At 52.7% G+C, this 11,148-nt stretch overlaps 1 protein-coding gene across 1 annotated transcript in view; it reads left to right on the top strand.

Annotated features, from left to right (window-relative positions):
• PLCB2 (phospholipase C, beta 2) overlaps positions 1-11,141 on the top strand; it is a gene marked incomplete at both ends in the record, with an annotated part of 34,658 nt that extends 23,517 nt beyond the window's left edge. Inside the window, 10 exons of the mRNA XM_008946777.1 lie at positions 693-847; positions 1,245-1,409; positions 2,480-2,579; positions 2,830-2,934; positions 3,827-3,912; positions 4,007-4,103; positions 7,433-7,643; positions 7,876-8,044; positions 9,370-9,446; positions 11,060-11,141. Of these exons, the coding sequence (XP_008945025.1) occupies positions 693-847; positions 1,245-1,409; positions 2,480-2,579; positions 2,830-2,934; positions 3,827-3,912; positions 4,007-4,103; positions 7,433-7,643; positions 7,876-8,044; positions 9,370-9,446; positions 11,060-11,141 (1,247 nt within the window). The remainder of the gene's footprint in view (positions 1-692; positions 848-1,244; positions 1,410-2,479; positions 2,580-2,829; positions 2,935-3,826; positions 3,913-4,006; positions 4,104-7,432; positions 7,644-7,875; positions 8,045-9,369; positions 9,447-11,059) is intronic.
• Positions 11,142-11,148: the final 7 nt, after the last annotated feature.

Genomic DNA, 11,148 nt, shown 5'->3' with positions numbered 1-11,148 from the left:
CGTTGCAGGAAGGCTGCAGGAGCTCCTGCTCCCCCAGAGCTGCTTCCCCAGGCAGCCAGCTGAGCTCCATCTGCTGCAGGACTGGGCTGTCTGTGCTGTTACTGCCAGCATTTGACCCAGTCAGGACAGAAGGGCATTTCCTTGCTGCACAACCAGCCTGAGAAGGAAAGAAGAGCCTCCAGAGAAAACTTCTCTTTACCCCCTTCCTTCCTCAGGGGAGTGTCTTGTGTATAGTGCAGGAGACTAACGGTGGGATCAGTAGGAGGCAAAAGCAGCAAAAGGGAGAGAGTGAGAGATGGGTTGTGAAGAGGGTGTTGTACTGAAGCCACAGGACAGTGTTCTCAGGAGAAGGGGCAGGGGAGAAAATGGACTGAGAGGAGACCCAAAACCAAAGGGGGAAGGAGTAGAGCAGCTCAGGCAACTATTTACTTCACACTCAGAAACAGCAGGTACTCCTTAAAGTAGGTTTTAGTTCAGTTCTACCCATGACTCGTGGTGCAGTTGTAAGCAAACCACTCACCTGTCCTGCAGCAGCTGCTGTAATATTTTTCCCTGTAGGTGCTGAGAGGTTTAATTAGTTTTTGACACAGCTTTGTGAGCCTTTGGCCAGCAGGGGCTGTACGGCATCCTCCAGCTCACACACGCCACCCGTTGAGGTCCAGCAGCCACTTCTCTCCCTGTTCCTCTCGCAGATGTCCCCATGCAGCAGAACATGGCTCTGTTTGAGTTCAATGGCCAGTGTGGCTACCTGCTGAAGCACGAGTTCATGCGGCGGCCGGACAAGCAGTTTGACCCCTTCTCTGTGGACCGCATCGACGTGGTGGTGGCCAGCACCCTGGCTGTCACGGCAAGTAGCCAGGGCTGCCCCTCCCCTGCCCCAGCCCAGTCCCCGCCCTGCCCTACCCAGAGCAGTTCTTGGTGGCCAGAGAACCCGGCGAGGCCGTGGGAGAGCGTTGCCATGGCAGCTCCCAGGCCTTGCACGAGTTTAAATTAATCATCATCGCATGAAAATGGAAAATTAGCATCTGCCACAGAGAGGAAGCCAAGAGTGATGGTGGGGAGGGAGGAGGCTGGAGGAAGTGCTGAAGCAAGAGACATGGGTGGAGGTATCAGAAGAGTCTCGGGTGGCTAGGAAGCTGCAGCAGAAAAGATGTTTTGGGGTGGGAGAGGACCTTGGGGTGAAGGTGTGGGTGGGGTGCCCTGTTGGTTTCAGCAGTTGCTGACCAGGTTTTGCTCCTTGGTAGATACTCTCTGGTCAGTTCCTCTCCGACCGCAGCGTGAGGACCTATGTGGAAGTGGAGCTGTTTGGGCTGCCAGGGGACACAAAACGCAAATACAGAACCAAGCTGACCTCCAGTGCCAACTCCATTAACCCTGTGTGGAAAGAGGAGGCTTTTGTTTTTGAAAAGGTAACACAATTTGATAGCAGGTTAGGCAGGGGACCCTTCGAGGGCCTGTTGGCTGCAAGCAGTGCCTGCTGAGCAGTCAGTGACAACAGGAGGGGTCCCTGGTGGAGATCTCAGTCATGGCTTCAGACACACAGAGCTGTGTGGTGTGAGCCACACAACAGGATCCAAAACAACTCCCCACCTAGATTTCCCTGAACAGACAGAGGGTAGCTGGGAATGTTTCTGGAAATAACAGATGTCAAAGGTCTCCTGTTTGTGATGCACTTCAGACTGAATTGACTAATCAGCTTTGAAACTTTCAAGCACCAGGAAGCAGAAGGGAACTGAGTGTCTGTGGTTAAACTGACAATGAGAAACAGAGCAACTGGAGGAGTAATGGGATCAGAGGGAGGTTTTGAGTTGGGGCAGAGTACAGAGAGCTGCCCTGTTTGTCCACAGGGATTCACTGGTGGCTTCTGCAGCCACAGGGTGCAGGGACGTGGCCAAAGGTGACTACAGGGATGTTTGGCCTTTCTGCGGAGGGCAAAGCACACACGACACAATTCATCTCTCTCAAGTCCACTGTGAAGTGGCAGATACCTTCAGACCTGCTTGGGATGTGGCAGATTAATACTATCCTCATTTCAGAGAACGCTCTTCAAGCTCCAGTTTTGGATTAATCATTTTTAGTTCATTTTATGGTGGAGGGGGTAGGGAAGAGCCCTTATGGCAAAGGGTACCAAGATTGCTAAATTATCCTGCCAAGTTCATTCCCTTCTCTGGGCAGTTGCTTCATGGAAGCTGAGCTTTGGAGGGTTGTTGCCCCATTTCTTCTTTGGATAAACTGCCCTTCTGTGACCCTCTGCAGTCTCTCTGGGAAGCTCATGCTTTGTGGAGTTTCTGTGAATTCAGCTATGTCTGTGATAAACTGTAGCCTGAAGTTGCAGGGTGCAGACAGAGGCAGTGACTTCTTGGGGAGGTGGCGTTGTCTTGTTGGTGGGAGGGGTGAGTAAAGTTCTGCTTGGTGAAGCCAGTGTGCTGCTGGGAGTGAGAGGTGAGGACACTGGTGCCTTTCTCTGCTTTTTCCTTAGATCATGATGCCTGAGTTGGCGTCTCTCAAAATTGTGGCTTGGGAGGAAGGAGGGAAGTTCATTGGTCATCGTATCATTCCTGTTATTGCCGTTCACTCAGGTAAATTTTGTGGCATTTCCTTCAGTTTTTGTGCCCTTGAGACCTATCCATTGGAAGCTGTAAAGATACAAACATCTGCATATTTTGCTACTTAATCTCTATTCCTGTAGGCAGTGGAGCCTTCAGATTCAGCCTTGGCTTAATTCCATAATATATTCACCGTGCCCTTCTGTGAAGAGAGGCTGTGTTGCTGTTGGAGCACACAGGGGAGGGGACAGGGCACCTCAGCTCTTCTGCTCTCTGCTTCCAGGCTATCACCACGTGTGTCTGCGCAGCGAGAGCAACATGCCCCTCACCTTGCCTGCCCTCTTCGTGTACCTGGAGGTGAAGGACTACGTGCCCGACGCCTGGGCAGGTACCACGGGGCACACTGGCACCCAGGGCTGCTCTGCCTGTCTCCAAACTCTGACCCAGAGGGGTTTTTCCAGCCCTGGGGGTGCTTTCCTGCTGCACCCTTAATCCCGTGCCTGGGCAGGACTTGAGCACGTGCCAGCACCCTGCCCCAGCTCTGCTTCCATCAGCAGGGAGGGGGGTCTGCACCCAGTGTGGGCTCAGGCACACAGCCCTGACTTGATGTGGCTGCCTCTGGTTTGGAACAGGTCAGCCTCTTCACTGCTCTGGTTCAGAGGCAGAGGGAGTTCTCCCAGATGGGAGGTGATAACCATCAGGGACTGAGGAGAGCAGGGCTGTAGGGAGCACAGGAGCATTCCTCTGCCCAGCTTGAAGAGAGCTGGTGCTGAGACAGATCTTCCTTTAAAAAGGACGTGGTCAAGCAGGGAGAGCTGAGCCAGGCAGGAAGCCCCACTTAACAACCACAAACAAAACCAGGCAGAATGTAGCAGCATCAGCCACAGAAGCTCTTGTGAATACTTCTCATGTTTACTCTCTCTTCCCCTGCATGCTGATACAACTGAACCTCCTTTGTGGGAGAAGTGCTGTGGAATTGCTGGTTTTAGGGCATGTTTGTAAGAAAGACCAGGTTTATATAGCACTGGACTGGAATCAGAGCAGGGAGCTGTGCAGGTTAGGAAAGGCTGAACCTGGCTTTGGGTTTGGGGAGCAGTACATCCTTCTCAGCTTCCCAGAGCTGCCCTAAACAGCAGTTGTGAGCCAGCACCTCAGAGGACACAGAACACCCTTCCCCACAATTTCCTGCCCAAGGCCAGGAAGGACACCAGAAGGTGAGGAAAATCAGAGTACAGTGAGTTATGGCACAGTCCAAGCAAAGGCCTTTTCTCTGCTTCCAGATCTGACTATTGCTCTCTCCAACCCCATCAAGTTCTTCAGTCTGCAAGACAAGAGGTCGGTCAGGCTAAAAGATGACTCAGGGGAGGTGAGTTCTTCAGGTCCTGTCGTTGTCTCTGAAACGTTGCATGGATTCAGCCTGACAGAACAGAGCTCTGAGTTACCTCTGCTCTGTGTTTCAGAGGCTTGGCACACAGAGGAAGCTTCCGTCTGCTGAAACTAACGGGATACCAGACCCCACTGGGAAATTCAGGATTCCTCCTTCAAACGGGCCTGCAGGTAAAGCTGTGGGTGTGGGAGCAGAGGGGAAGGCCTGGAAAGGGACAGTGCTGGAGGGTGAAGGTCCTTGGTAATGGGGTCAGAACCTCTAAGGCCAAGTCACCATCTGAAGTTCTGGTGCTTGTTAATGGCAGAAGTTGTAGTTACCTCTCAGCTCTTGGGCTGGAGCCTGGTGTGCATCATGCTCTCACTGCACAGCAGAAGAGTCATCCCAGGTACCTACTGAGAACACCAGGAAATGAGCTGAAGGCCCATGGTCCCATGTCTGGCATCCTGCAGGACTGAAAATGAAGCAGAGTCCTGTGATTTCAGTGCCAGATAAATGGGAACCCGTGGACAGAACATGAACAAAACCTACCTAGCTCTGACCAGCCAGATGAGTTGGAAAAAAAACGTATGGGTTTGCTTTCATAGAACTCAAAAGACAAAGTCAGCATTTCTTGCTAGGTTTAAAGAAATTCTGGCAGAGAAAGTTTGTTCTAACAGTCTGTTTGGTCCTTCCATACTGGCACCTTCTTGGCCTTACAAAGCAAGATGACCAGCAAATGCTAAAGGTGTAGTATTAGTGAAGGTGCCACAAGGGTTGTTCCTCAAGCATGCTTCTAACACAAGCTAACTGATGAGTAATTGCAGGCTAGCTAAGAGCACGTCCCCAGCCATGCACTCAGGTGGCCTCATTCTCTCCTGTTGTGTTTCATGTGTTTATTGACAGCTCATTGGGATCCCCTCATATTAACTCTATCAACATGATTAGTGTTGAATCATTAAGGTTGGAAAAGACCTTTAAGATCATCCAGTCCAACACTAGTGTCCTTTCAGAACCTTTAAGGTCATCCAGTCCAACCATCAGCCCAACACTAGTGTCCTTTCAAGTATGTTGGTATCAAAGGAATTTTCTCAAATTTCAGAGCAGAACATCCCTCTCACCTGATCAGTACAGCTTTACATGTGGCAAGTCATCACTAGCACTGTCCAGCTGAGCCACAGCAGCTGCCCTTCTCCTCTGCAAGGCAGAGAATCCTCTTCCCTTTCTGCTGTGCCTGTTAACGAAGTTCCCAAGCACTTAATTAGCTCAGCAGCTTCATTAATTCCTCTGTAATCACACCCTCATGTGGCCCATGTTCTTGATGAGCTCTCCACTGTCTGTTTTCAACCCAAACACCCAAGCTAGATCTTAAACAGGGGCCTCTTTTGTGATTGCAGGAGCAGCAGCATTCATCAGAGAAGAAAGTGTGATAGAAGTGACACATATCTCAGGTAACTCCTCTCGTGCTGCTCTCGTGGTAGCAGCATTCATCAGAGAAGAAAGTGTGCTAGAAGTGACACAGATCTCAGGTAACTCCTCTCGTGGGCTGAGGCCCTGTCAGTCATCTCACATTCCCCCTCTGCCCAGGTGTCATCCTCCAAAGCAAACTCTTCCCTCTGACAGGAGTAACTGCCTGTGTAGGTCTCTGAGCTGTCAGTCACAGTGAGTAATCTGGTGGTGGATGGTCAGAGTAGGGACCTTTTACTGCAAAGAACTGCATCCCAGTTACATGAGCTGTCTCCAGTTAATTCAACAACCTGTTTGAGGCAAAACTGGCCAGAAAGCAGACTGGTGTATGTTGCCTTTCAAGTATTATTACCATTATATAAGTCTGTCATCTCTTAATCACAGCTGGTGCTAGCAGTTTCTCATAGCCTTTAAAAGCTGACTTGTTTGAATATGGCTCAAGGCTTATTTAAGGTGGTTTCTTTAAAAGAGATCATTGTTTTCCCTTGAGAATTGATTTTGAATTGGTGTCATCTTCAGAAGTATTCTCTTGCCCAGAGTATTTTCCATCAGTATGTGTATGAGGTGATGTAAGTTACTAATCTTCCAAATTGGGGCAAATATTGTACCCCCTTCTCCACCCTTTCTGCTTGTGTTTGGGGGTGTTTTTAATCACCAAAAGCATTTCCATGTTTTGACTGACTTGTTTGGCAAAGTTGAGAAAGCCTTAGAGGTGAAGCCTGTTTTGCAAATCAAGCCCTGACCCAGCCCTGCTTGTGGTAGCCAGCACAAAGCCAACCCAGCTGAACCCTTGGGCCCAGGGACCCGGGTCCCTGCCTGTGCCCATACTGACAGCTGCCATGGCCTGTGGTGAGCTCACCTGGGCTGCTGCCACCTGCACAGGTAGCTCCAAAGAGCTTTGGACCACTCCAGCTTTAGCCCTTGAGGCCACTGGCAGCAGGTTGGCTTCAGAGCCAGGGGGGTGACTGGAGCCATCACACGAGTGCTGCTCTGGCCAGATTTGATGGTGCCTTTCCCCTGACCAAACCAGAGGTGCTATGGGCACGTGGAGCTCCAGCACACGTGCACCCTCTGGTGAGGGGTCGTTCTGCTCTGCTGTGTCCCAGTGCAGCATGAGCTGAGCCAGTACAGACCACTGGTAACCCCTGTGCCCAGTAATGGCACAAGAGCAGACCCACCGTGCTCAGCATACACTGCCAGGGAGCTGCTACGTGTATTACGTTCTAGCAGCCAGTACAGACCACTGGTAACCCCTGGGCCCAGTAATGGCACAAGAACAGACCCACCGTGCTCAGGATACGCTGCCAGGGAGCTGCTACGTGTATTATGTTCTGGTTTTAGAAGTTATTCCTAAAGAAAACTCTTCCCAGGGCAGAGCTGTGGCAGGTTCAGGTCTGTGCTCTGCCCCAAGGCTCCTGGAGCCTGCCCAGGGCCCCAGCTGGGCTCTGCACTTCCCTCCCCAGAGCTGCCCTGCAGAGCCCAGCACCATGGCACACACCCCACGGGGTCTGGTCATCTGACACACCCCAACCCTCCCAGAAAGGTTCTTCCCCATAGCAGATAACTCCCCGTGGCCTTTCTGCCACAGATAACTGCCTCTGGCTGCCGTGCTGCTGCCAGATAACTCAGCTCACAGGCACCCTGCCCCTCGCTTTCATCACCTCAAAAGCCCTTTCCTGGAGTCCTCACAACTGAAGCAGCCAAAGGGGAGGGCTGAAAGCACCACTCACTGTAGCTCAGCCCTGCAAAACCCAGGGGTGCCGTAACAAAGCTTCCCCTTGTGAGCAGAGCTGCCAGCTGGCGTCCCAGCTGTGCTGTCTTTGGGATGCCTGGAGTTGTGGGAGGAGGTGTGAGGCACAAGGCAGCCAGGCAAGCACATCAGCACCACCCAGGGCAGCAGCTCTGGCTGTGCCTGTGCCATGTGTCCAGAGGAGAGAGGAGAGGGAGGGGAAGCTGAACGAAGGCAGTGCTGAGAACACCCATCTGAGCCCAGCTCTCACAGCAGCCTGGGAACTGCTGGGTGAGACATAACAGCCTCTTTTATGTTGCATTTTAGAGCCCCAGACAGTCAGCCTCGCAGAGCTGCAGCAGATGAAGCTCTTCCTGAAGCTGCTGAAGAAGCAGGAGAAGGAACTGAAGGACCTGGAGCGGAAAGGGAGTAAACGGAGGGAGGAACTGCTGCAGAAATACTCTGTGCTCTTCTCAGAGCCTGTCTGCTCGGGGGGCAAGAAAAGGATGGTGCACTCCAGGAAGATCCAGAAGAAGAGGTAAATCCAGCACAGGATCTGCAGCAGGGCCTGGCCTGGGGGCCACCTCCCCAAACCAGGGCAGAGGGAGCCCTAGGAGAAACGTGGGCTCCCCTTCTCCGTGGGCCACACGAGGGGTGCAGGCAGCCACAGCCCCCGGGGTGTGCTGGGGGCCCCACTGAGGGGTGGGCAGGGAGGGCAGGACTCTGTGGGCACCTCGAGGAGCAGCAGAGCTGCTGTATCTCTCCTGCAGGAGTCTGACCACAGGTGACGTTGGCACGTGTACAAACCCTGTAGAGGTGGCAGAAAGCATCGACAGCCAGGTTGTGGAACTGAGGGAGAGGCTGGAGATGGACCTCATCCTCCTGGGGGAGGAGCACCACGAGGGGATTCGGAGGAAGAAGGAGCAGCACGCCACGGAGGTGAGGACTGCAGATGTCAGCAGGAGAGCCCCTGCAAGGACAGCCTGAAGAAGCAAGGTCTTCATAAGCTGTGAGCCTGGAAATGGGGGCACAGGGCAGAACACACCCTTGGGAGCAACTCTCAGGTCCATGCAAGGCAACTGAGAATGTAGACAGTGATGCTGGTTTGTTAGAAGCTATAACAGTCCAGCAAAACCAGGAGAAAATAGAAATATATAACAATAGATATTGAAATATATAAGAAATGCAGTAAGAAATATATACCACTAGGTCTGTAATCTGAAAAAAAATGGAGCAGCAGTGCAGGAAAGCCTTGTGGGGAGACACTGCTCCTGGGAGCACCCCCAGTGCTGCCAGCAGGGCTGGAGCTCGTGCCCCTTCATCTGAGGTTTGCTGTTTGCCTGGGTAGGAGCCCTTGGTAGGAAGTGTCCACCTAAGGTGCCACCCCCTTAACAAAAGCCAGCAAGAGGCAGAGCAGCTCCTGGGGACAAGGTGCAGAGCTGGTGGTGGGGATGGTGCCCAGCCTGTGGCAGTGGAAGGGGATGAGGCTGGGGTTTTGGAAACCTTTCCCTGCCATTTTTTTCCAAAGGAGTTTGCACTGTATGTCTTAACTCTCAGGCTCCCTGGTGCACTTTGGTTTGACAAGCTGTCTACAAGACTGTCTGCTCTTAGCCCATACCAACCCTGAGGTCAAAACCTGCCTCTTGAGCACTGGCTTCCCAGGAAATCATGCTGATCACCAGAGGGAAGCCAAAGGACCAAAACGTCCCCATCTCACAGCTGTCAAAGTCTGAGATTTAGTGAGCAAGGCTACAAAAAAGCAATAAACTCCTTGAGTGGTGCACACCAGGCAGCAGTGCCAGCAGGTCTCACTGTGCTGGCAGGAACCTGCCAGGCACCTCACAGAACTTGCTCTCCACGAGACAGAATCCCATCCTCTTGCTGGCCTCTCTTGTTTAGAAGCTCTGCTGCTGTTTCCCACCTCCCCACAAGCAGAGTGACCCTGGCACTGCCTCCTGCACAGAGGATAGGAAGCTGTCCATAAAGATAACTGGAGGCATGTGACACAGGGCTCAGTGTGGCCTCTGGAGCCCTGGTGGAGTCATCTCTGCTGGAGTCAGCCCTGGTGGAGTCAGCCAGGGTCAGCCTGTGTCTGACCTCACTGCTCTGGGCCAGGGGTTTGCCCAAAGCCTCCTGGATGGGCTGGGCCCTGGTGTTCAGTGCAGGGAGGGCTGGAGCTGGGTCAGGAGGTGGTTGGATGGGATGATGTGCTGTGTCTCATCTTGCTTTGTGTGGCTTTGTTCTTGTCCTCCTGCCTTGAACAGCAAGTCACCAAGATAATGGAGCTGGCCAGAGAGAAGCAGATGGCTGAGCTGAAGGCACTGAAGGAGTCATCAGAAAGGTAAAGTCAGTGTTTGAATTCCACAGTAATAATGCACAGCTCGTCTTGGGGCAGCATTTTCTGCCAGATCTCAAAGCACTGTGCTGCAGCCACTGAGGAGGAGCTTTTCTTCTACGTTGGTGAGGAGTCATCTGAGTGTTCTGGTCTCCAGAGCAGCGTGCGTGGCGTGAGGCACCAAGCAGGGTGTTCACGTCCAAGCTGCAGTGAGTAGCCTTGAGGGACTAATCCAGAAGGATGGGAAATAAAGCTGCTGGTCCCTGGCTGTCAGCTCTATCTGCTGCAGTCACTGCATCACACCTAATCCCTCCTCGGGACTGAGCTCAGGCGTCTGAGTGAATTGAGCATCTTGGCTCCTGGACTTCAATAAACTGGCAGAATCAATTCATCCATTTCTATCCAGGCATTTATCCATTGGTTCTTGTAATAACATTGTCCTGAAACTGAAGTCCTCACTCATTCCTCCTCCCCACTGAGTCCTCTCTCAGCCTTCAGTGGCTAAGTCAGGCAAAACTTCCTCATTTTGTGTCCTCCAACAAAACAGAGTTTCCATTTCTCTCAATGGAAAAAACCCCAAGAGCCTGCAGAGAGCTCAGCAGTGCCCAGGGCTGAGCTGCTGTCACTCAGGGGAGACCCTCAGCTGCAGGGGGGGTCTCTGCCAAACTGCTCATCAGCCTCAGCTCCACAGTGGCCAAAGTGACAAACAGAGTTTTAGGAATTATATGGGGAGGAAAAAGGAAGATTGGAAGTTCAGCATCGTGCCACTCGAGCTGCCTCTCCAGGGTGTCACCTTGGACAAAAGGCTCTGGAGGAGCGAGGGCTGCAGGGGCAGGGGGAGGGATGGCTGTACAAAAAGGGGTGGGCTAGGACAGCCTGGAGAGCAGCTGCTGGAGGGGCGTGTGCCAGGGTGTGTAAGATCAGGAGTGGCATGGAGAAGGAGGATGGGGAAGTGATCACTCAGGGTTCTGCAGAAGGGCAGGAGCGTGGGGCACCCAGGGCAGGGCTGGGGGTCCTGCCACCCCCCACAGAAACCAAGCTCTTGTCCTCTGGGGACAAGGAGCTGGGGAGTCCAGACTCCAGGGTGTGAGCCACAGCTCCAGAGAAGCTGGAGGAGAGACTGGAAGCTGGGAAGGTGAAGGGGGAAATGTTCTCATTCCCCCCTGCTCTTGAGCACACGCTGCTTCCAGTGCTGGCAGCAGGACAGCAGCCCCAAGGCCACCAGCCCTGCTTTCTGCCTTGCAAGCCACAGCCCATAGTTTCTGTGCCTTGCTGTTTGCTTCAGGTCTTTATTTTGGGACTGCTATATAGACATGTTGTTCCTTTTTTTTTTTTTTAATTTTATTTTTAATTTAGCAGTGTAAGTACTTTGAGCAAGTCTCCAGCTGCTCGAGAGGAGCCCAGAGTAGGTGTAGGAGGCAGCCTGAGCCTGGGGTGTCTCTCCTCCTCCCCCTTTGTTATGATCCCTTTAAAGAAAAGCAATTTTCAAGCTACAGGACTTAAAATGTTTTCAAGGCTTAGGGCTTTCTGCTGCACAGCCACTGGGACTCTGCTGGTCCTGGCAGCAGAGGCTGGGGGGTGGCTGCAGCCCCAGCTCCCCACTGCCCTTCTCTCCACAGCAACATCAAGGACATCAAGAAGAAGCTGGAGGCCAAGCGGGTGGAGCGGATCCAGAGCGTGCTGAGGAGCACGAGTGACAGGGCAGCAC

Source organism: Merops nubicus, unplaced genomic scaffold (genome assembly GCF_000691845.1).
Source record: "Merops nubicus isolate BGI_N331 unplaced genomic scaffold, ASM69184v1 scaffold3229, whole genome shotgun sequence".
NCBI classification, from domain to species: domain Eukaryota; kingdom Metazoa; phylum Chordata; class Aves; order Coraciiformes; family Meropidae; genus Merops; species Merops nubicus.
This window is presented reverse-complemented; position numbering and strand designations above follow the sequence as displayed.